This window comes from Leuciscus leuciscus (assembly GCF_965113295.1).
Source record: "Leuciscus leuciscus genome assembly, chromosome: 14".
Taxonomy (NCBI): domain Eukaryota; kingdom Metazoa; phylum Chordata; class Actinopteri; order Cypriniformes; family Leuciscidae; genus Leuciscus; species Leuciscus leuciscus.
In genome coordinates this window covers 17,267,987-17,294,869 of record NC_138738.1, presented here as the reverse complement: position 1 = coordinate 17,294,869, position 26,883 = coordinate 17,267,987, and the positions used below count along the sequence as shown (strand labels likewise).

At 35.2% G+C, this 26,883-nt stretch overlaps 1 protein-coding gene across 4 annotated transcripts in view; it reads right to left on the bottom strand.

Moving 5' to 3' along the window:
• lrrc7 (leucine rich repeat containing 7) overlaps nucleotides 1–26,883 on the bottom strand; it is a 67,119-nt gene that overhangs the window by 27,769 nt on the left and 12,467 nt on the right. For all 4 annotated transcript variants that reach the window (XM_082189505.1, XM_082189508.1, XM_082189507.1 and 1 more), the window contains exons 2-10: nucleotides 9,110–9,312; nucleotides 7,500–7,617; nucleotides 7,304–7,382; nucleotides 6,284–6,373; nucleotides 5,564–5,620; nucleotides 4,689–4,752; nucleotides 1,298–1,372; nucleotides 807–951; nucleotides 632–704 (exon numbers count right to left, since the gene is read on the bottom strand). In XM_082189505.1, the coding sequence (XP_082045631.1) occupies nucleotides 632–704; nucleotides 807–951; nucleotides 1,298–1,372; nucleotides 4,689–4,752; nucleotides 5,564–5,620; nucleotides 6,284–6,373; nucleotides 7,304–7,382; nucleotides 7,500–7,617; nucleotides 9,110–9,312 (904 nt within the window). The remainder of the gene's footprint in view (nucleotides 1–631; nucleotides 705–806; nucleotides 952–1,297; nucleotides 1,373–4,688; nucleotides 4,753–5,563; nucleotides 5,621–6,283; nucleotides 6,374–7,303; nucleotides 7,383–7,499; nucleotides 7,618–9,109; nucleotides 9,313–26,883) is intronic.

The window sequence follows — 26,883 nt, the reverse complement described above, 5'->3', positions numbered from 1 at the left end:
ACCAAAACAATAGATCAAACTATTCATTTACAAGTTATCAGATATCAATGTACATTTTAGCTAAACAATATATTGACTCTAAGGAGGTATGATCTAATTACTTTTTTAGGGTTTTAAATTATTGTACATTTTAATCCCCAAATCTCATGTTTTCCCAATCAGGACTCTACATACAATTTCCCTCAATAGGTAATAAAGATTGAAAGATACTGCTTGAGCTGAGAGTCACAATGAAGTTGACAGTCAGCATTTTCTCATGCTGGGGTGTGAAAAACTGTCAGAATGACAGCAGCAAAGCTGCAGAATTGTTATATCATGCCCCAGATGGCAATTCACAGAGAAATCCAATACAGACACTATAAGCTAGAGTTCAATGTCACTGAATGTCATCATAAAAAGATGTATATATATATATACAATTACAAAGGCTCAGGTCAGTAAAGACTTGCATCAGATGTCTATTATTTGGCTATAAACCATAACAAAAATTCAATGGACTTAGAAAAAAAAAAAAAAAACCTGTGCATTAAAGGAATGTTCAGGGAATACAATCTAAGACGTCTCAGAGGTATTTTCTGCCTTTGTCATTTTTCTTTTACACAGCTGGATGAGTTGTAAGTGAGTTACTAACCTTCCAATAGTGTTAGGCAGTGAGGTGAGCTGGTTGTCATCAACTTTTAATGTTGTCAACTTTTTCAACTTTCCTGTAACATTATAAAGATACATCATGCACAAGTAATCTTATATACTGAAAAAAAAAACTAAAACCCCAAATATTTCCAACAAAGCGAGCAGTGGAACTTCACCTATTGAATCAGGTAACTGTTGCAGCATGTTGGAGGAAAGAAGTAGGTCCTCTACGGACTCACAGCCAGAGATATCTGCATCTAGACTCTCAATCCTGTTCTTGGCCAAGTCTAGATATCGCAGCTGCCTCAGTTTCCCAATAGACTTCGGCAGACAACAAGAGAGATAAATGAAAGAAATCATATATTATACTTTATACATATATTACAGTCCAGTATCTATATTAAAATGTCATGTCAACTTCCAATAGTAACTTCATTTACTGGCACTCAAGTACTTTTAACCCTAATAATGATATGTCCGAATGACAAGGAACTGATTATATAATGATAAAATGTTAATTTAGCCTTACTGGTATTATACGTATACTGTATGTATGAAATCTATAACAGGATTGACAAGGTATGCTGATATTTCGTACATGCAATATATGCTACTCTGGAAATCTATTCTACTTTTGAAATTGTGAGTGGATGTATCCTGTGCTTACCCCTGGTATAGTTTGTAATGAATTGTTGTCCAGCCACAGCTCTTTTAAACTATGGATCTGCTCCAGCACTTCTGGCTGTAACATCAAAGAGGGTCATGACCAACAAGAGAACAATATATACAGCATCACAAATGAAAACCAATCTATTAAATCTATATGGTATACACTCTTAAGCTGCTTTTCTACCGTCGGGCCAAATGAAAGGTAAGGAACAGTTCCAGTAATATTTCCACTTGAGCTTGGTTCGGCACGGCACAATTACAAAACGTGGCCAACTGTGCTGGTAGAATGCGTGTAGTGACTCAGAATTGGTCTCTTGTCTGTTGCCTGGCAGCCAGTTTGTCTGTAGCTGGCCAAGCACACTATTTGAGCGAAGTTATCGCAAGTTAATAATAAAATCAAAAGAAATATCTGATCACCCTCCATAACATGGTCGCTATTTACATTTCATATCGTCTGTTAACTCGTGCTTTACCAAGGCAACTGATGCCACACAGTGGAAAATAAACCATATCCATACCGGCTGGGCCGGATCAGTATGAGAATGGTTTGGCCCGACAGTGGAAAAAAGTTTCAGTGGGGTTCTATATAGAACCCCAAGGGTATTTAAAAAAAACTCTATGCAAAAAAGGTTCTATATAATTGGAAAAGTTTTAAATGAGAGCAAAATACTTTCACATTTTAAAGGTTATTTTACAATTTACTGTATCTAGTGATATAGTATGTTTACAAGCTGCTCTATTAAAATTTAAAATGAATCAAAAGAAAATGTTTTAATTAAAACTATATGAAGTGCCTTAACCCTTTAAGGTTCTAAATAAAACCTTTTCTTCTAAGAGAGTAGCTTTTTTTTTTTTTTTTTTTTTTCAGGGTGCATCATATAATACTTTCCTTGGCAAAGTATATATACATATTTTTGGCCTTTAACATATATAAAATAAGCCTCCAAATTGAAAGCTCAGACATTTGGTGAAAAATGTAATGGTTCTGGGGCTTGAAACAGCTCCTAGTCAGAGACACTATGTGGTGATACATGTAGCTATTGTAAATCCTCTGAGAACCTTAATTTGCTTATCTACATCATCCAAGATATTCAAAAAGCAAAATCAAATAAAAACATTACTTTGAAAAGGAAATACTGGAGCCTATTTTTATTTCAGAAAATCACTTTAGAGTGGGTATTAGATATTAAATCAAACCACTTTAGAGCACATCCTTTGAATCATTATAAGCACAAATATAAGGTGATGAAACCAATAACCAATTCTTATAAAATAAAAGCAAGATCTTGACAAATCTCAACATTCTAGAGGCTTCAAAAACACATTATTGTTTTAAATTGAGTTTCAAAAGACCCAAATCCTCTGTGTGCTGCAGACTCATCTAGTTTTTAATGGCTTCTCTCTGCTTTTCTCTCTTTGAGCCTCAGCATCTGTCCCTTCATGATCCCCTCAGCAAGGAGTTCAATTAAGAAACTATCTGCAGCTCAGAGCACCACACCAGCCAACATCTGCCAACATCACAGAAAAAAATCTGTCAACACCCATTGTTTGAGGACTGTGAGCTGTTAGAGAGAATATCTCTGTAAAAGAACATGACACCAACAGAGCTATAATAAATTAAACGTATGGTTGTTTTCAGGCTGTGCAACTGCTATGTCATGATTATCTGACATGATGCAATGCACCAACAAATACTTGAGAAAACCGCTGAGTAGTTTCAGTTGAGGATTATTGCTTGTTAATGTGCTGTTGTTTTTCTCATTAAAGATTTGGTACTTTCCATGAAAAAGTACAAATCAGGACCTGAATCTCATTGAAATGAGATGCTTAACCTTCAACCGGAGAAGGTGAAACTAAATATTATATGAGCTTTTTAATTTTCTGTTCATTTTACGAGGCTTGCAATTTTTGTAGCCGTTACCAATATGTCTGATTTTGTGTGATTCTGTCATTTACTAATAAAACATGGGATGAATGAATAAATGAATTAATTGATTAATTTAGTCACTGAAATTAGTTAATCATGAAAAGTAGTTACTACAAAGAAACTAACAACAATTTCAGAGGTTATGTAAAAGTAAAAGTAATGGGACTCCATGAAGAGGTTTCACCAAAAGTGGTAGTTAAAAAATATTGCTATTAAAGGGGCTTATCAAGAATGTAGTTCAAGAAGATAGGGAGCTGAGCACAAATAAAAATAGCACTGATGGGGCTGCCAACAGGAAAGGCCAAAAGTTATTTGAAAAGTCATCCTGAAATGGGAAACAGAGATTGAAAGTCCAGACAGCAGGACCATATAGTGTTGATGGGTGTTCTCTTATTACTTGGGGGCTTTGAGCAGTAAAGAACGCTTACTGCATTGCCAAACCATCTGTTCCCTTTGGAAGCATTGATGCGCGCATGCATTTTTTTCATCACCCAAGGACAAAGTGCCCTGGATATTCCAAACGTGTGTATGACACTGATACAAAGTTTAAAAGTAATTTCACAGCTCTATAAACTTCACCTGTTTGGTACAGGAAAGCTTAAAATACGGCAGAGCAAAAATTAAATATGTAGAAAATAATGTAACATAGTTATATATAGTGAATTCAAAGTTGATATTGTTACACAAAGTATACTTATACTGTAAGTATACTTTTATACAATTTAGTCACAAGTAGTATTAAAATAGTACACTTACAAGTATACTACTAGTACAATTAGTTTATTATCGATATTGTGGATTTATTGCTTCTGATAAATACATCGATATCGCTTTATCATCCATCCCTAGTTTAAAATGTTTTTCCAGCCATTATTACAAATGTTTCCAAAATGGCTCATTGGAATGGACCAGTTTTAAAAACAACAAACATCTCATTATCGAATTATCACAAAGCAAAGTCATTATTGGAAGAAGTCTGCTATTAATGGCTAATTTGGAGTTCAACTGCCACAGTTCCTCTAGACACAGTAACTTGGCCGCTCACAGACCTGTTCATTGATTTATACTCAAATAAATGAATGCAAGACTGCCAGCATCAAGCACTGAAAGAAACTGCTGTAGGCATGTTGTGAGTGGGGCTACCTGGGATACGTATGATAAATTCCCTGCCATTGTTTACACCAGCTTGGGTGAGCCAATTAAATGCAGCTCAGTGGTGAACGTTCTGTCATGGCAAGCGCTACGTGTTTGAACCAATTCATGAATAATGGATCAGGGCATGATGCAACCAACGCAGTGCAGCACCAGAGATCTGACAAGAGACTCTGGGAATGGAGGCAACAGCTTCCCCTACTCCCTCCTCTATCCCCACTAAAGCCAAAATCCATGCTGGGTAAAGACTGAGTGAGGTAGCAGCTGTCCCATTGATAAAAAGTGTTCAATAGGAGAACATCTTTCTTACCAGTTCAGAGAATTCATTGCTTCCCAAGTCTAACCGCTCCAGTTGCGAAAGCCTATGAATTGACCTGCAACATGACAAGAAAAGAAATCAAAACTCAATTGATATATAAGCTATGGACTGTTAAATGCACCTTTATTTATTTTTATTTAAAGGACTAGTCCACCCAATAAAGAAAAGTCTGTAACAATTTACTCGAATATTTATGATGACATAGCCCACATTTAATTGTTGCATGTGGGCAAAAACCTCTCTCCCAGTTTGGAAAACATTCCTTTATTCATTCTAGTTTGGAAGGAAGGATGGGCGGTATTATTGGTGGCAGATAAAAATAGTCTTGAACCAGGACATATGAACAAGTCAGCAAGCATAAACCACCGTGTGCAATATGTGTCCCTCTCTAGAGGAGTCCAGAGGTCTTCCCCACTGTGACAAATGACATTGTAGACTCTGCTACACTGACTCTGCTATACTAACTCATGTCAAATTGCTGAGGGATGAACAAAATTAATAAATAAATGACATTTCTCTTCAGGAAAGACAAGAGAAGAGTTTTATATATTAATGCGATTATTTGAAGTAGCATTCAATTCAAACATCAATATTGCCTTATTTGCTCATCTGTTATAGTAGGTGTAGTGACAAAAGCTCCATCTCTTTACATCTGAAGGCAGTCTAAGTAAAGAAATTCAAATAGAATGTAATCAAAAAGCTTTGTGGGGGGAAAAACTTGACAAGAAAATAAAGCAGAAGGACACACTTAAAACAATAAAAAAACAGCCTCTTTATGAATCTAAATAAACAAACATTTTGATGAGCCACTCAAGGTTTTCCTAAACCAAACCGTTTTCCTTTGCTTTTTAATGGCAATTACTTACTTTGGCATAGTTTTCAGGTGATTCTCACGAAGCTCCAGGATCCGTAATTTAGACAATCTGAAAAACAGTTTTTTTTAGAAACTCATCTCAAGGTTTTTTCTAAAGCAAACACAGAGGGATGAATTTACTAAACAGTTCTTCCACTTCACATGTGGTATTTGCACACAAAAAAATACATATTTATCAATCACTCACAATGCAGTTTAACCAGACGCATTAATGTGCCCTTCTAGCTATAAATGTTCAATTTAGCACTATTTACCTGCCATAATTAACATTTTGTTACCACCTTCTAAAAGAGCATGAAAAGACAGATTAAAAGAAAATTAATCAAACGCTATAACAACGCAGACAGTCCGTGCAAATACACAGTGTTGTCAGGGCAATTCATTCTTAGTGAATTCCTCCAGACTCTAAATGCAACAGCCCTTGACCAATGTCAGCTGCAATAATGAATCCCCTTTTTCCCAATGCAAGTGAAATAACCATTCTTCATTAAACCCAACATGAGCCGCAAGAACCCATTTATTCATGAAAGCTTTAGGCAAATCACTGCCAGAATCAGCACCATGCTGCTCCTTGGATACAAAATAACATCTAAAAATAAAAACACTACGATGACAACTACAAGAATGAGACCGACTCAGACAGGTGTGTTAAAGAGCTGTTTCACAATTCCCAGCAGAGCAGGAACAAAGAGGCCCACGATGAAGCTCTTACCTCCCAAAATTGGCAGGCAGGTATTCAAGGAAGGCGTCATTTAAGAAGAGCTGTGTCAAGTTGAGGAGCTGGGTGAAGCCGTCCGGGAGCCTGCAGGAACAGAGAGGTGATCAGACCCTCTCAAAGGCCAGTGCCCTTAAGATTTGATAAGCGTTAAGTACTTCAAAAGCGGTGAGAGCCATCTGTAATCCCTCTACACTTCCCCTTCTACTGGCTCTGTTAGCATCCCAGTAAATGGAGTCACTTGAGGGCTGATTTAATCATAATATGAAGAAAAGGACTCTCTGCAGAGACCATGCACTGGATCCTGAATGTTTGATCCTCTATCATAAACTTCTGAATCAAAGATTTTAAGCTCAGCTTCAGACTGAAGGCCAAAGGAATAAATTGAGCTAAAAACAGAAATGCATGTCTAATCTCTCCTTGAGTGGAGTTTGGTTCATTTTTAAGGCATGATGTCTACTTGCAATATGCAGAATGAATGCACAAATGTGCTTATAATTTAACATTTTGTTTAATGGTTTTAAAAATTAATTAAAAAAGATAGAAAAGTATCTGAAAATATCTATACTGTACGTTCACTTTTATCTTAAGAAAACCAGATCAGGAACAGAATAAATACCGCCAATCCATATTCTGTATGATAAAATAAACTGTAGAGAAGGAAACAGAATTTGAAAAAAATGGCAATAGTAGAAGAAATACTTCAAATTACATGCTTCTTTTTATTTATTTTTTATAATTATTATTCACATTTTTAGTATTACCATCTCATATTTGAGGGACTACATGGAATACTCTTTTTTCTTTAATGCATCACATCACAACACCATTTAAATAAACCAGCAAAGGCTAATGAGATTAAGGGGGGACTTTTAAAATTTAACCTAAAATCTATCAACATAAAATGTTGACAAAATGTACAATAAATAAACATGGATTCATCAACTACCCATATGTACATAATACAACAATTATCAAACATTTAAGGTTTCAAGAAATGAGAGCAGCTCTACTTACTTGGCTATAGGATTTACACTGGCCTCCACAATTGATAGACATTTACAGCATTTGATGTTGTCAGGAAACTCTTGAATACCTGGAATAAAGCCAGTTTTCCATTATTAATACATTAGTGTATAAATGTACAATCATACCATATGAATGACCAATGAATTAAAAAGCAAATATAGAATAAACTGAGTTAAGGAAATACCATTTTTACTAATATCTAACTCCTTTAGATTCACAAGGCTGGCGATGGTGGTTGGCAGGCTGGAGAGGTCATTGTCAGGCATGCTCAACTTCTTGAGCGCTTGACAGTTGAAGAGTTGCTGAGAAAGATGGAAAAATAGAGAGATCTAGTTGAAGGTTGTGTTCATTTTTTGGTATTACAGAATATGCAGCAATGGCCCTGAGTATTTTCTTGTGTTGTCCACATTGTTGGTTATAAAATAAAAAATTGGATTTTCACACTACACTTAACCCTAAGTTAACATATTTTTGAATCACAATTTAAGATAACATTTAACACTGGATAAAATGGGTGGTAGTTTCTTGAGCCATGCTATATTTGTATACTACGCTATATTTGGGTTTTAACCAAATACTTTATAAACTTACTTAAAAATATCCAAAGCATTGGATAAAATCTGTCTCACAACTTTACATAATCACTTATTACCCCTCACTACCATCTCATTAAGTAATGTTTGATTTATTTACTCTAATAAATATTTAAGGAATAATTGACGACATATAATACTTAGAATGACATAGAATAATTAGAAAATAATGCACACTTAAGGTGGTAATTAGGTGTGCATTATTTTCTAATTATTCAATGGCCCGGAGTCAATTATTCTGCTTATATACATTTACCACACCTCAAGACATTGTTCAGATGTTGAATTTCAAGACATTTCTCAGGTTTTTGTGTGTGGGCCTCCTTTGCTAATCTGAATGTTCGTCCACCAATCGGATTCAAGTATTCAACAGCCCCGTAGTATAAGTATCTTTAAAAGAAACACTATGTCCTTACAGTAGAACGGTTTGAAAAATATCCTCTATAAGGTTCCGTAGCTGCGTACAGATAACTATAAAACCATTAAAAAATCAGCCAATAGCAAAGTCATTCATCATCCTTATGGTCCTTGTTTGATATGTTACTGCTGGGAGTTCAATAACATCACCCAGGAACTAGGGAGATTTTTTTGTCATATATTTGTGCTTAAATATTTTGTCAAAATACGCCATGTCAACTCTGTCACACAATCTGTTTAGTATTTTTTAGCTGACAACCATCTTTAGTTGTTTCAATTCATTCATTCACTAAAGTGAATACTAAAAAAAATGATGATGGGTTCCACAAAAAATCAGAACAACTGTTTTTAACATTGATACTAATAAGAAATGTTCCTTTATCACCAAATCAGCATATTAGAAGGATTTCTGAAGGATCATGAGACACTGAAGACTGGAGTAATGGCTGCTGAAAACCTGAATACCCAAGATTAATAACTTAAGCATGAACAGTGTTAAACATGAAACACCTAGTTAACTCTGGGTTTAGAATGGCACTGAGTTCAAGTGTGAACACTTATCTAAGGAGTATATCAGAATAAATGCTATTGACAAAATAGTCAATAATATTAATAAAATTCAATAATGGAACACTTTTAGTGCTTTATAAGTAAACAATCACATCAAAAATCACAATATCATGCACAATTTTGCTCTACTGCTGTATAAGATGATGTTCAGGAGTTGATGTATCCACTGTTAGGCAGATATAATGCATGTTTAAGCTGACACTTGACAACTTACCTTAGGCAGCTCCTCAATCTGGTTGGCGTCAAGGTAGAGCTCTTCTAGTGTGCGCTCGAAGCTGAAGATCTCCTTAGGGACCTGCTGCAGGCTACAGTGGGAATAATCCAGCACTGAGATGACCTCCTCCTCCCCCCGGAAGCATCGACAGGGCACCAGGCGGCCGATGATCTTCCTCTTAGTAGTCATCTCCAGACACTGCACTTTAGGAAGAGAAAGGAAAAAGAAAACACATACAGAAAAGGGATTCTCAGAAGTATAGCTGATTCATTAAATCACACACATATTCACACTAAAAACATTCTACAATACTAAAGCTGGTATCGTTTAATTGTACAACAAATTGCAGAGTACCAATGTGTCTCTATAATTGGTACCAAAAGCAAAATTGTCTGGAGCTTTGTGTTTTATTCGAGCTGAGGTTGAGATTTTTATTACCCATGAACCTTACTATAGGCTATCATTATCTTCACTTATTGCACGGCTCTCTGGATTACTTGCTTCTCATTGGAAAATTGTGGCATTGATCAGTCAAACACTAAATTTATATTTGACAAGTGCCCATAGCAACAAACCGGTGTTACTTTCATGTCTCTTGTATCACTCCATGGTCTCTCTCTTTTCAGAGTGAGTTGATATTTTTGCATCTCAAGTTTGATTTTTTTTTCTTTTTCTAAAGTGATTTTTATACACAATAATAGATTTTTTGACTTTTTGATACGTGGTTAGAAGTTCAGGAGTCTCCAGTTAAAGCGTGAAAAAAAAAATTGCTCTGAAGACAGGGGAACACAAACAACTGAATGATAGAGCACTTAAAACCGACAAAAACAATGTTAGCATTGTAGCTAAATGTGTTAGATAACTAGTTAACCCTCTGAGGTCAGCAAATGCGCCGGCACGTTTTGCTGGATTTTCTTCACATAGTAGCACAATAAACTTAAATTACTCCATCATTTATGGTCATACAGAAAAAAGAAATATGAAAAAAGAATCTGTCATATACTTTTGTATATGTCCACTTACAATCAAATCAAAACATTGTGCTTGTAAAATAAAGAAAATAAACAGGGTGTGCTTTCTCCTCTCTCTCTTACTTGTATCACAGATTGATAATAATAATTATACATTTAAAATAATAATAATATTGTAATATTATTTCAGTGATAGGCAGATTGTTTAGATAATCGACAAGTTAACTAAATAATATAATTTCAACTAAAATCAGTATTTCATGTTTTTTTAATGTATTATTTTAGCGATATTGGTGTAAGAAACATGATAATCAACAGCCAAATGTGCTAAATCATAATATACTTTTGTCAGGGTTTTTATATATATGTATGGCATTTTTATGCCTTTTTTTCTCTTTAATTTACAGCAAATAAAAAAGAGACCAGGGCAGGCCAGACTCAAAACCTGCTTCACTTTGTGCATGACAGCTACAACATTTATGAAAGAATTTGCAGACCACAGTCACAAACTTCTGAAATATCAATATTCCACTATATAATCTATCAATCAGACTTCCATAACGAAAATCAAAATCATATATTAGTGGGGAAAAAAACAGCTTCATCCTGCTGGACAGGGTGCTTTAACTGAGTCGGAAGACCTTACCAGATACCTCATTAAATGCACCACAACCCCTTAATTCAAACCATGAGATGAGCATCATAAGGTGACTAATAACATAACATCTGCTCTATAAGACAAAGACAATCTGACATAAAGACTCAATGCTGTACTTCAGAGGTGTTAGTGTGCAGTAACCTGTGTCATAAATCAAAGCAGTTTATCTGATTTAGTTTATCATGAAAGTTCATTTAACACCTATGAGAGAAACCCATCTGGGAGCTAATTGCAAATATCAGTCAGAGAAAAAGGAAGCAGTATAACACAAAATTGCTTATATCAATCAACTGTGACGAGATTTGTCTACTGCCTCTGACCTGACAAGAAACCAAAGAGAGAGAAGAGACACGGCGGGCATTGTAATGTTCTTCGGGGATGGAAACGCGCTGCTAAAACAATGTTTGAGAGGGCATTAGGGAATAATGTCTGAAATGAAAGACAAGCTGCGCTAATGCAGAGTGCTTTTGTCCCTTGCAAATGCAAATGTATCACTGATAATTAAAACATCCTCCACTCAACAAAGACAAGCAGCAGCTCTGGATGAACGACTACACAGAGGATTCTGGAGATTAAAATTTCAGGAAGAGTTAGCGTAAGAGAGTGGAAATTTTAGGCTGTTATTGATTGAACACAGCAATCAAATATTATCCTGCTGCTCAAAAAAAATATGTAGATCTAAATTTAACGTTCATGTATTTGAACTGCATATATAATTCACATAAAAAACGGATAAACTTAATAAACTTGTTATGCATATATTTGTCTGTCATACATAAATTAATCTCATACAGTCATACATAAATAAAAAAACATCTGCAATAGTACTAATAAACTCTACGTATTTTAAATAGATAACATATATGTATCATATATGTATGAGAATAATTCTTTTAATTCTTTTAATTTCTCCTATGTCAGCAGGGCATTTAGCCCGAAACTGTAAATGCCCACTCAGAAGGTGATAATGTGAAAGTGACGTGTATTAATGTGGGTTTGAAAGTAGAACAGTATTTAAATGACGATATTAAAGTTTTCGTCTGAGAAAGAATGTGAACGCAGTGCTAAAGTGCTAAAGAAAGTGAAAAGAACGTGTGAGTAAATGAGGGAGAAAAGAAAGTTAAAGGAAAGTTGATAGATGGAAGTCGTAAGAAGATTGAAGGTTAAAAGAAGGTTGAAAGATTTAAGTCTTAAGGGAATCCTTTGAAGGAAAGATCTATAATAATATTCTTTTTTTATTTTTTAAAAGTACTGTATTTTATTTTATTTTTCTAAACTGTTTTAATTATTCTTATTTCTTTTCATTATTTTAATTTCTTCTATGTAAAGCACTTTGAATTGCCATTGTGTATGAAATGTGCTATATAAATAAACTTGCCTTGCCTTGCCTTGCCTATCATCAATAAATCTAATTTGTTTTAATCTCATATCACTTTTTGAATATTGCTTGTTCCACAGCTAACCATTTCTTTTTCAAATTTTTTTACAGAATAAATGTTATTGTTTTTACAATTAATATGCTGATTCTAAGCAATTTGAACAAATGATTTTTAAAACATGATTTCAATAAAATCAATTAAGAAGCAAATGTATTAACTATGGCATAATAATAAACTATGCCATGATTTTTTGTGAGCACAGAAATCTTACCGGTTTCATTTATCATTGACCGACAAATATTCATCACATTATGTTTATTAGTTTATGTTAAAACTCAAACCTCAGAATTTTGAAGAGTAGAGTACATTATTTATACAGTATAAACTTGAATGTAATAAACTTGTTCTTCCAGCCTGAGCAAAAATGTTTTACCATGAAGATGTATAATTTGCTCATTTGAATAGTTGGCATACCCTTTCATTATGCATGGACTTGCAGAATGTAAAATAGTCATCTAAATGATGGGAATTTTATATGCATTTTCAAATACAAATACTGTACATCTTAAATTCAGCCCTAAATATTTGTTTAGTCTATGAAGTTCCTCTTATGGGAAATACAAAGTTTCTTCTATATTATTGTGTGAACATATCACTTCCTCTCACTGATGATGTCATCTTGAGAGGTGTTGCATAACCAATAGGCAAGAATGATGCAAGGAGGAGGAAGAGTTACAGGACAGGTGATACTTTAAGTGAATGAATCGGATGAAAACAGACTGAGTGTCTGGAGGGGGCATAATTGTTTCACAAGACCACTCCAAAAAACATGCAATATCGCTTCAGACAGCTGTATCTGCTTTATCATGTCTCCTTACAGACTTGAGATGCTTCCATCCTTCCATCTGAATGACCGGCACATGCAGAGAACTGTCAGCCATCATGTGAAAGGGAAACTGCGTTTCCGTGGGGATTGTGTGATAACAAAACAATGGCCAGAGATAACTGGTTTTCTTTTAGGAGATGTGCTTGGAGAGAGAGATGATCGGTTCTGATAAGATAAAGTCATGTTCACCCACAAGAAAATATAAACGTCTCAGATAAGATAGCAGGTTTTTCCTAATCTGATTCACTTGTATGTGAACCCTAACCATTTGTACAGCTCTTATGGGTCCTTCAGTGTCCTCTTTTTTGATCCTGAGAAAAGATAATGCCAAGGTGCCACTATAGTCATCACTGCAGCTGAATGAAAATGAGTTTACATAACAAAAGCCTGAATTTAACTGGAAACTAAATTTCTCATTATATAATACACTCAAAACATGCATATTAATGTTCAATTTCTATGCATGAGACATTGTGAAGGGGACAGCATACATTTGACATGCTACAAAGAACTAATGCATTTAAAAAAGAAAAAAAAATGCACTACTGTTCATAAGGTTTTTTGGGGGGTCACTAAATTATTTTGAAAGAAAGCAATACTTTTATTTAGCATTGATGCATTAAATTGATCAAAAGTGACAGTAGAGATTTATAATGTTGCAAAAGATTACTCTTCCAAAAATGCAGTTCTTCTGAAATTTCTATTTATAAAAGAACCCTAGAAGAAAAAAAAAATCAATCAGTTTCCACAAAAATATAAAGCAGTGCAACTGGTTTCAGCATTGAAAATAATAAAAAAAAAATTCTAGTGCATCAAATCAGCATATCAGAATGATTTCTGAAGGATCACGTGACACTAAAGACTGGAGTAATGGAGTTACTTATACTATACTTATACTATATTTCACAATATTATAATTTTTCAAAGTATTATTTATATCAAATAAATGCAGCCGTAGTAAGCAGAAGAGACTTCTTTCAAAAACAACCTCAGACTTTTGAAGGGTATGAAGTACAATATAGTATATTCCTGAATTCAAAGTAAATATATTTGTTCTTCCTGCCTGAGCAAAAATGTTTTACCACCCAGATATGATATATAATTTGCTAATTTTAATAATTGGCTGGTCCAAGCTTACCCTTTCATTATGCATGGACTTTCAGAATGTAAAATAGTCCCGTAATACAAAAGTATATGTTTTCAGCATCATGATTAACTTTTCATTTCATTTATATTCATTATTCAAGTATGCAAAGAATACACAAACACCAATATGCACTTTGTGATGTTTAGATTCAAATTGTAAGTGTACTGATAACATTTCGGAATACTTTTCCTGAATATTTTAAGATAAAAAATAAAAATAAATAAGTTGTTTAATGTCTTGTAAAGATGTATGTGAAACCCTGATACTTTTTATATTATCTGTTTATTTGAACGTTCTTCTGTCTACAGTTAGTTTAGATTTTTTCATTAAGAGCATTTGAAGCACCTTCCTCTTGTTATTGGGATTATTACCCCTCAGGAGGAAATGTTTGGTTGATTGCAACATTAGACAAATTAATTACTGTAATCATCCACTGTTTCATTTGCCAGTTTTCTGTGGGTACACACATGCCACAAGTCGGGTAATGAGAGCACCCTCAACTTTGGTTCAGGGGAGAAATGGAGAGCAAATTTGTTCTGACTATCATTGTTGTCTTTCATTTTCTAAAATGAAAACTAAATTAGGCCTATGTTAAACTCTAAAGGAATGAAGAGAAGCATTAGTGCAATCCAATGACTTAAAAAAAAAAAAAAATCAACATCAAGATTTTTAGGTTATGAATAAAGGGCAGTTGTGCTGTACAATTAATTGTAATTCAATCCTGATCATTTGATTCTCGATAAGCATAATCGTCTGCCATATTGTCCCGCTGGTTATTTATCCTGAAACCATTTTGAAACCAAACCGTCTTTGGTCTGTGTTGCATTCATATTTCAGTCGAACTGCACCAGAGTTCGTTTGGAAACGGACTGAGACCCACCTTTTCAGGGGTCTCGGCCTGCTTGTTTCGTGTGCGCGCCAGGATTCGGATGGCAGGATCCAGGATTTGGATTCCCACTTATTCAAATAATCTGCACTATAGCAATCGCACCAGAGTTAGTTTTAATCGAACCAAACCTGACAAATGTGAACATACCATTCAAGATCAAAAAAGCGTCCTAATAATTAAAAAAATTATTTTAAATGGAGTATAGCATGTCACACCACAGGAAATGCCAACTTTCTAAAATAATTCCATGTCAGCTATCTATTAGCTCAACAACCTTAGCTCTGGATGGTTCAACACTTCCAACAATTCATTCTAAATGACAGATCTAGTGTGATTATATTCACAATACAGCACGGTATCTATAGGGCCTTCTTGCTTTTATAAAACAGTTACAACATAATAAAATCATTAAGGACACAAATTTTCATTAAACATTTGTTTTATTAACTGCTATTATTACACTAGAAACAGTGATTACACTGACATGACAGCACAATGCTATGCAACATAAAATAACAATCCACCTTGGGAGATGTATGGTAAGCAGGTCAAAGCTGTTAAATCGTGGAATATAACACGGCTGGATCGATGTACTGACCAATCACGTTCAGAACCAGAATTATCCTTAATTACTTTAAATCCAACACAGAGCAACAACATTTGTATCCAATAGGAAAGCCAGCAGCCGAGTACATACACAAGCAAAGCCTTGAGTGATTTCACAGAGTAGCCAGATCTGCCCAGGGTGCTATGGAAACTGCATGACGCAAGAGCTGCTCCTGCAAAGGCGAGAGGACACATTCACAAGTTTCCCAGCTCCGCTCTAGCAAAATGGCTTAATTTCTGTCTTGCAATCGCCTCACATAAAGACATCTCCGATTAATTCACTACCATTCCCGTAGAGGATATCGCTGTAATGACTTTGGTGAAGCCAGGCCACATTATGTGAGATCTACAGAGAGCGGAGGTGCCACAAGATGAAATGCTATCAGTGTCGCTCCTCAGCCGGTGAATGAGGTTACATTTATCCTGTCATACAGACTTAAGCATCTCTTCTGTTTTATAAAGGTTATTCATTTGACTGAAGCAAGGAGTAAATGCACTCTTAAAAGGAATAAAAGCAGAGCATTGCATATGGCCATTAAAAATGCATGTAAATCTAACAACTGCATTCTCAGAGCCACATGCAGCCAGCCTGACACATATTGTTCGTAATAGCTGAAAACTGTTTCCTAGGAAACGACCTCTAGAAGCTGAAATGTATTTTCTTACAATTATTTCACACATTCTTCTCACAGTCAGTAATATGATCCACATAAAGGTCAAACTTATCACTTTTATAAAAGTTTGAACTTCTAAATTAAATTAATATATATGCCTATAATATACGTATATATATTTATATTGGGACACTTTTTGCCATTGAGATGGCTATGTACTTTGGACTTGTACATACGTGTGTGTGTGTGTGTGTGTGTGTGTGTGTGTGTGTGTGTGTGTGTGTGTGTGTGTGTGTGTGTGTGTGTGTGTGTTGTGTGTGTGTGTGTGTGTGTGTATTTATATTTTGTGCTGCTTTATGTGTGTTGATCAATGTTAATGTATGAATAAAAGTGATTGTCTCTTCAGAAGACTTGGATTAAAACCCTTGTTTTGATCTCTTGACACAAAAATTACACTTTTTGTAGCAAAGTTTTAGTGGAATGAACTCTCACAGAAATCTCACAGGTTTTATAAACATATCTTCAGTTGTGTTTTAAAGATGAACAAAATGGGTTTATAGGTTTGGAACAACATGAGGGTGAGAAATTGATGACAGAACTTTCATTTTGGTGTGAACTAACCCTTTAAAAAAGTAAATAACACGTCACATTGACAATTCAAACAAAACACTATTTACACTATTGTCCAATGATATGTTTTTACAGCAGTTTGTTTAAACATCAATAGAAGGTGACAGCTCTAATTGTTTAATGCATTGATTTCACAGTAAATTCTAAATATCTTAAAAAGTGTGTAAAAACTATTGTATTGTAAGAAGTAACCATTAAATAAATAGTCAAATCCTGCAATTTTTAGGGTACTTAAAACAATCATTATTTCAGTATCGCTTTACAATAAGGTCCCATTAGTAAACTAACAATGAGCACTACATTTGTTACAGTAACGTATTTGTAACGTTAGTTAATACGAACACATTTGTTCATTATTAGCTCAGGTCCATTAAAAAATATAACCAGATACAACTTTTGATTCTAATAATATATTACTAAATGTTAAAATTAACATTAATAACTGCTTTATATCACGGGTGAGCTGGTCTTGTGTTTGTTTAAGTTCTGTTTTCTGTGTCTGAGTTATTTTCTGTGGTTTTTCATTGATTTGACTATGTTTTGCACCTGATGTTCATTTCATTGATTAATTTACGTATGTATTTATATGTCTGCGTGAACAGCCTGCGCAGTGGAACGAACATTTTATGGTCCTACGCCTTCCACAGACGACATATATTTATAAAAATACATTTAGACCGCTTAACAGAGTGATTGCTATCAGGATGAGGAGACTTTCAACCAGCATAACAAAAAAAAAATTCTGCAGAGAATGACCTACGGCACCTTTAATAAACAGTATACAAGCTTATTGCTGCAACTAAATCCAACTCTTTATTTCATCCCTGATGCAACTCACGCTGGCCCTTTAGAAGTATTTTATGTTAGTTCATGTTAACTAATGTCATGTTAACTAATGTTACCATTATTTCGAATTAATATAGAGCTTCTGATCTCTTCCAGTGCTGCATGTGTGAGTCTGTGGGTTTTGTTATTGTGGGTGAGTCTGACATTGATCTCCTGGGAGTCCTTCCTCAGCACAGTTAAGCTCAAGGGGGAAACAGAGGATTATATGAACACATCTGAAAATTAGTACAGAAAAATATTCCCCAAGATGGTCGCACTATTGTAGATATTCAAAATGCCAGGTTATTTATACGATTTTCTATTAGGTTTTATTGTAATTTAAAAATAAAAATAAAACATGGCAAGAATGTTATGTTCCAAAACCAATTTCTTTCCTACAATTTCATCTGCAGATATATCAGTACATTTGTATTTTCATTGATCGTTTATGCTGTCGTGGTGAATCATGCCATCTTCTCCTGTTATTGTCACATGCACTGCCTGCCACATAGCCTTCAGAGAAGATTTCAGAATTAGAGACACGCATCCAAACTTTAATCGAGGATAGCAAGAATGCAAGGGCTCTAGATACGGAAACAGAATACTGCTCTAGATTTGCGGTGTATGACAGAAACCTGGCTAAAACCAGACAATTACATTACTTTAAATGAGTCTAACATGAGCCTCGTCTGAAGGGCAAAGGGGGAGGTGTTGCTCTTAGAAGAAAACAAACCCAACCCTAGGTATTTATTTGATACAGTGGCTAAATTAACAAGAAATAAAGCTTCAACAAGTTTGGAGGTTTCCAAACAACACGGCAGTAATGACTTTATGAATTTCTTTAAATTCATTCTTTAATTGCAAGATTGATACTATAAAAGAGAAAATTATAACCGAGCAACCATCTACTACAATATCACATCACTAAAACTAAAATCAAAATGAATAATAATTAAATAGTATTGTTTTAAATATAAAAACTAATTCAAAATTAAGAAGAATACTAAAACTCTTGCACTCTTTCAGCAAGTTTCTTTGTCTCCCTTACTGACACGCTGGGTCTCTCTCGCGCAGGCAAAACATTTCAGGGAAGCAACACTGCATATTATACTGTATATACTGTATATACAAAAAATCTTGGGAGAAACCAGGCTCAGTCGGGGGACTTGTTCTCCTCTGGCCAAACGAAGCAACATATTGTGGTTTAATTCCAGGGTACATCAGTCAGAATTCAGATTGTGGAATGGTATCATTCCAAATATTAATCCAGTTCCTTCTGCTTGAAGATCGGATTCATCATGCTGGTCTCATTCATCAGACAAAACTGGCCATTGGGGTCAGTGAAAAGGACTTGTCTGATTTATAACCGAATTGAACTTATTCCAGAATTGATGTTCTTTAAAACGAAAAATAATTTTTAGCTGAAAAATTATGCTTCTTTTCTTTTTAGAGCTGCTTTACAGCCGAATTGAAATATGTTTGCATCAATGAATTATTGGGCACTATTTTAACGATCTAAGCGCATGGTCTAAAGCGCACGGCGGAAGTTCACTTAGGGCGTGTACGAATCCACGTTTACTAGTTTAATGACGGGGGAAATGGTCGGCACGCCAGGCGCATGGTCTAAAAGGGTTGTCTCTATTCTCTTAATGATGTTTTATTGACAAAGTTCGGGAGGAGCACGTTCAGATAATTAACACGAGTGGAGATCACTCAAGCAATCAACGATAAGAGGTATATATATATATATATATATATTATATATATATATATTCAGCAGTCTCACCTCAATTCATTTGACAGTTTAGCAGCTGACATGAACTCGTGACATGAGTAATGGGTGTGTTTTGAGCATTACGAGCAAAAAACCAGAGTCTCATCTCCCATTCCATTTTAATGCCAGTTGCGCTCGCACCATGGCGGATTGCTATTTACATGACGGAATTTGATAGTGGAAAGACTGAACGCGTCTCCAGAGAGGAAACGGATCTGCTCGTGCGCAAGGTTAAAGCGCGCAAGCAAGACCATCTACGGGACAAACCGGATTCAACCATATCTTTATGTACACAATAATAATATTTTACATTGTAATCCTTTTATTTTTAATATTTGGCTGGTTTGTGTGCTGCTGCGTGTACCTGTGTGTGTAATAAGCAGAGTGTAAGCGCGTGTTGGACCCGCCTATAGTCGCACATTACTAACGCACTCTTTAAATAACAAAAAAAATATTGCGCCATTGACTTTAGACCAGATATCAGTTGGTCAATGGCGCAGTCTATTTCAGTTGCTTCAAAATACCAAAAAACGCGCTAACAATGCGCCTGAACACACCTCGTTTTCAGACCAGCACGCCCATGGGCGCAAATGCATTTGCTATTTAAACAACGTGGCGCAGGACGTGAAAATGATAACTGTGTCGGGCTGAAACTAGCAAAAAACCCTCGCATCGTGCCTGGTGCTGCATTGCGCCGGGTGTATGATAGAGCCCATTATTTTCCTGTTGATCACTGTAAAGTTGCTTTAAAACAATCTGTATTGTATAAAGCGCTATAAAACAAAAGGTGACTTGACTTTACTTTACTTGACAGTATGTGATGAAATTACAGAGCAATACAACTCATACATGTACTGTAGAATGCCCGGCATAGATATGTTACAAAACACAAGCACAAAAAAAGACTATGCACCACAAAAAGGTAATATTTAAGCAAAAAAAAATTAAAATAAATGAAATGAATAGTCAAAGAATTCTGCATGGAAACATTATACAAAAAAAGTCAGATTTGTTTGCAAGGTCAATCACAAAACCGATAACTTCTAAAAGCTGAGCAGCTAATGAACATTGGGTGTTTCAAATTTACATTATGAAGGGCAGAATAAGTACTTATACAAATCTTAAATATTTGTCAAGACTAAAAATTTCATATGTTTTAAAAATCTGATTCATATTTTAATGTTAATGGCCCCTTTTTACAAACTGTGATGATGAGTTTCTACAGTTATCAACATCGTACATCTAGTAAAAAGTTTTTCATATATATATTTTTTTTAAATGTAATACACATTTATAACACTACACTTTGTGTTATTAACTTGGCAGTCAAACAAGGAATTAACATGTATTTGTTAAAATAATAAAAATGCATCTTTTTTTTTTTTTTTTGGAGCAAATTGTAAAACAAAAATTATATTTGGTGCCATCTCTCATCACCACGATAGAAGTTTACCCAACTATGACAACTTCCGCTTCTGAGAAACCTGGAAATGTGAAAAAGGTCTATAGATTAATCATGTGTTATTGCAAATGTAATAAAATGTTGAGTATTTCTTTAATGCATTCCAACTGAATTACAATTAAGCAATCCGAAAACACATGTCAGCTATGACTAAAAGGTTCTGAAAAAATTATGTAGGTCCACCGTGTATTTTAATTCATTATACAAGATGACAACGAAGGCAAAATGGCAGTGGGTAGATCAGCACATGTGGGCTCTGTGTAATTTTAGAGGGCACAGGATGTTACCATTGGCAGCATAATTTGCCAGTACACAAAGTACATCATTCGTCTCATGACATGCACTAAAATTATGATAAAGGGTCAGTTTGTATTGGAACAGCAGGTAACAGAAACAGATTTACAGAATTTTCTAAAAGCATATTCGTCCTATACAGACTTGCTGGGAAAGCACTGTGAATCTTGGCATTGTTGTTTTTGAAAAGCTGAAGGTCAATCAGAGGCTGCAACAAAGTACAACAAATATAGTCATGAAAAACGGCTTGATATTAAAAACCGTATCCCGTAGAGCAGTGTCTCTCAACTGGTGGGTTGCAACCCAAAAGTCAAGATCAGTGTCCTTATGTTATTAACAGTTCATGTTAGTATTGTGTATTTACCATGGTAGTTGTAGTTTCTGTAATCATAACCCAAAATACCCCCTGTAGTGGGATGGTACTTGTATGTGTCAACCATTTTTGAGACATAAATGTGCCTGGTTCAAATTCCTAAAAAATTGGGTCATGGCTTAATGACCATGGGAAAATGTGGGTCCCATGGCAAAACCAGTTGAGAACCACTGCTGTAGAGACATCTGTCACAAACATTCATGCGTGAAACGGTTGATGAAACATGGATCTTCTGTCTGTTACTCAAGCAAACGGATGCCACAAATACTTATAACCCCTCAGAGACATTCTGTTAGGTTCACTGAACAATTGTTACAACTCTCCAAAAAAGAAGTCAACTGTTTAGACATAACTGCTGTGATGACCAGGCAACCTGCTTTCCCTCCATTTGGCTCTGCCCCATTTCTCCTTCTCAATGACCATGACTGCTCAGAACAGCCTCACTGCTGCCTCAGCATGAGGCACGGCTATTTGGCAGACACTGCAGCTTTCTCCAATAATCAGAGGCAGAAGACGTGCAGGAAAACAAATATGCCCCTGGGATCTTCAAACCTATCCTTCCCAGAGCAGAGCAAATAAAGAGCCACGGCTTAAAATTCAGAATCAATTAATGATCCGCTGGCAAGGCATCATTTTATTTTTTCACTACAAAGTGAAATCAATTATGGTAAAGCAAACTCTTTTGAATTAAATGTACTTCTCCAGAACTACATTTTAAACAGTGTAAATGTATGCATGTACATCTGGGGATTTTACTGTGAATGATCTGGTTAACAACGTTCTTGTATTTACCAATATGTGCATGCTCTTTTGAGATCTTTGTCTGAATGTTCGTCTTTTGAAACCTCCGTCAATGATCCATGGCCCATTTCCCATTCCAGACCAGGGACAATTTTTACTGTCATTATTTACTCAGCCTCATGCTGTTCCAAACCCATATGACGTTTATGGAGCACAAAAAGAGAAACAGTAAAGAAAAAAAATGTAATACTTTCCATACATGTACACCGTTCGAACATCTAGGGGCTGCAAGTCTGTTATGCTTACCATGACTGCATTTATTAAATCAAAAATACTGAATAAATTGTAATCTGTAATGTTGTGAAATGTTACTACAATTTAAAATAACTGTTTCGAATGCATTTTTCTTGTAACAATGTAAGTTGAAAAAAAAACAGTAATGACAGAATTGGCATGTTTCATAAAAACTGTACTATGCAATACCCATGGCATTCGAAAGAATGTGTGGAGATTTAATTGTTAATATTAGCATTAATATAAATTTCCTTTTCATGAGGTACAGCATAAAGCTTTGAAGTGGTTTATCTACTAGGAAATTATTCACCAAAGTGGAAAAACTATGTATTGCTACCAGATATCAATGACAGGAAACCATCTTGCAGTTTTTCCTCAAACAAAACAATTTGTGAAAAACAACAGAAAACATTCTCCCACATTTTCGACATACACAAAGAATAGGCAACATTTAATACAACTGATTGGCTACTGTTACGTCTATGTATTGTGTAGATATTACCCGTCACATGTCCTGTTTATATAACACTTTAAAAATCAGCAAAAGGGAAATTAAATTTATTATAAAAAAAGGCAGTTTTTTTTTTTTTTGGTTTAGTCCTATTCAGTGTCTCTCTGCGCTTCTTGGCTTGTCTCTTGTATTCATTAAATGGAGCATCTTGTCCTTGCCCAGGAATAGTCTGCAAGCATTGATGGGCTCTATTTGTTCCATATGAAGTTATCTGCACTGTTCACACAAGTACGAGGCAGGTCTGCTCACTTTGGCTAAACAGAAATGTGTCCCTTTGCAAAATCAAACACTGACAAATAATAAAAGAGCAAAACACAGTGTGACAAAGGGACACAGCCCTGCAGAGTTTAGCTTCAACCTGATCAAGCTCATCAAGTCCTTTCGAGTTTTTGAAAACTACAGGTATGTGTGTTGGTGGGTTGGAACTAAACTCTGCAGGGCTGTGGCCCTCTAAGAATTGAGTTTTGCACCCCTGCTGTATGATTTCTAGAGCTGATATAGGGCAATTTCTTCAGCAGAGTGATGTAAGCTTCATTGTGATTGTATCATCCATGACTTCTAGAAATAACATGATGCAATTCATTTCATGTATGAAGCAATACCAGCTTCAGACTGCATCATTCCTAAAAGCAAGTACTGTCCAAACCCAGTCATAGATGTTTTCATAGATCCAGTCATTTTGCCAAGATGCATTTTAGTCATTTCTGGTTGAAATTGAGATCCCTTCCCTTTATTATTCACTTATCCTCCGCCATTCCCGAGTCAAAGATCATGTACTGTCCCAATAGCATATAAAAAATAGAGCCAATCAACCATTTTAAGCATAATTTTAATGCTCAGTGACCCAGAATTAGTCAAGTTTGACTACATTTGCTCCAGAAGCATTTTGGCTGTAGACCAGTGTAATTGATATCTGGCAACGGTACATCGTTTTTGCCACTTGGGTGAGCAATTAACATAACATAAACATTACGAAGATGGAACAGAGATTGACTTTTATCTACAAATAAGGAAGGATAATAGGCATACTTTTAAATCTACACATGCCAAGGTGTTTCATATTTTGTTATCTCTGATTTTGGTCTGTCATACCAGGTTAGAAATGTACTTGTCATTGGCGTGCAGGTCGTCGCTGCCTCTTTTATATTTGGGTCCAGTCAGGTTTGAAAGAAATTGCAGGAACCAAAAAAAGGACACACATTATACCGGTTTTATCCACTCTCCATTTGCTTCCTGTCAAATATAGAATTGATTATACTATGACTTTTAGAGCACTAGATGGACAGGCCCCCCCAGTACATCACAGACCTGTTGACCCCCAACTCCTCCACCCGCACTCTCCGGTCCTCAGGCCAAAACCTCCTGATGGTCCCCAAAACCCACTTTAAAACTCGGTCTAATTTTATCGGGTCTGCCTTGGGTTGGGTTTTTCTTTCTTTTTTAATTAATTTATGCACATTGAGTTTGGGTAAGTAGTGATTCAGACTACAGGTCGGGTTCAGACTTCAGATCTTAGAACCTGAGAAGGCCTCTAGTCTAAGTATGTTGGGAGGAAAAAACAACATAAGAAGATGAATTGCAAGGATATGTCATTTAATAATCCAAAGTGAAATTAGTTATGGACCCAAAACAGCTCTGCTTTGTCCCATAAAGTTAAAACACTTTTGCGTAACTATCCTAAAGATGTATTAGACATGACAGTGATAAAAGAGCCAATCTTGCTGCCAAACACCAAGAGAGTATTCACAAAACTCAAAGTTTAGGCTAAGCAATGTAGATATGGGTATTTCTATTTTAGGTCACCTTGATGAAAGGGAGTCCTAGCTGCCTATGTGGATCTTGGGGCCCGGGGACAGTTGCGCTAATGGAGACAGATCCAGGACACAAGGAGGAAGAGAGAGAGCTTTTTTTAGACAAGATGGAAAGGAAATAGAACAGGTAGCTCATACTTGGAATCCTGCAACTTTTCACGTCTCCTCAGAGTCTGAGAATGGCCACAGAAAAAAATGGGTTTGGAATGACATGAGTAAATAATGTCAGAATTTTCATTTTGGGCTGAACTATTCATTTAAGACAAAGTAATTTTTTATAAAAACTGCTGCTTCTAAAACAATGTGTGGGAAACATAGTGTGACAAGCCATTGTCTGGATGAAAAAAGGAGGCAGAAATAGCATAATCTCATTCAGGCAGCAGCAACCATGTTAAACTACAATGGTCTTGAAATGGAAAAGAATCAGTGTGCCACAGGCTCAGGCCTGATAAGCAAACAACATCCATGCTGGTGGCTTAAAACCATGTCATCAACACAGCAATGTAAGTCTGTTTACATGTACAGTAATCTCACTAGCATTATACAGTGCTGTGACTGGGCCTAGCGGTGATACTGGAAGTCGCTCGCAAGCTAGATGATAGAGGGTGACAACGATTAATTTCCCACTTTGTGCAGTATTCATGAAATTCTAAAGAAAAACAAGTTCCTAAACACCCCAGTAAAAACTAATTAAATGGTAAGCTGATTGCAATGACTTTCTTGTGCCGAGTTAATGGACCATGTGCACTGGGAGTGAATTGAGAGATTCCATGAGCCCTCTGTGCAAGCACAGGCTGGAGATAATGGAAAGCAGTAAAGTTTTAAAATGCTCCAGCTGGAAAACATCCAACAAGCAGCACATCCCACCATTTGTAAAATTACAATCTGAAAAATAACCTTAAGGATAACCTCAAAATGTGCTTCATGTGCTATCTTCTAAATTTACTGTTTTTAAAAGTCAGAAATACTATTTAATATAAATGATTGATATGAAGATGGTATTTTCAAGTAGAAATAGCATCTTAAAGTCAGGATCAAACTAAAATAAAGCCTATTTACTTTCTTAATTCATGTTCTTCATCTTATTGTGAACATATTAGTGTCACCTAAAAAATGTAATGTAAAAAAATACAAATTAAATAATTAAATCTTGATGGATAAAATCAAGTTTAAGCTCTAGTTGATATAGCTTTGAACAGTCAGCAAAGTTATCTTGCATTTGGAGCTTGATATTAGTTTCTCACAATTCATTAATTCCTCTCTATTTTCCAACATTATGTCACTGATTTTACATCACCCTCATTTATAAATAAAACTCAAGTCTGTCCAAGGTACTGCATTCTTTCATGAGATAATACAATCAAGAGTTTGCCATTTCAGCTTGTTATGATGTTTAATATGCTATCAAAAGCTGCTCCGCTAGTATAATATTTTGCTATTTTGTCTCTTAGTAATGCTTGTAGTAGCATTGTATGTGCACTGTGTATGAGATCAGTGTGGGATATATTCATTGTGGCTTTTAGTGATAATATGTTTTTACATTTACAGGTAGCATTGCAATTTCTCTCATTCATATTATGATATGAGTGATATCATGATATGATTCTCTACCAGAATTATTATCGTTAATTTAAACTAACACAAAAAACAAATTTTAAAACATTTTTGTTACTTGAAACTAAATAATTGTTCACTGAAATAAAAAAATATAAAAACAAACAAACAAACAAATAAATAAATAAAAATGTATTAATTAAAATATGTACAAAAAAATTAAATAATGAAATCTATAGTATATATTGATATATCAATGAAGTTAATGATGATTTGTATGTCTTACATAAAGTCTGAAAAGTATGGATACTCACATAGTCAATTGAGGAAGGTTAGAATCTAAAATGTATGTCTT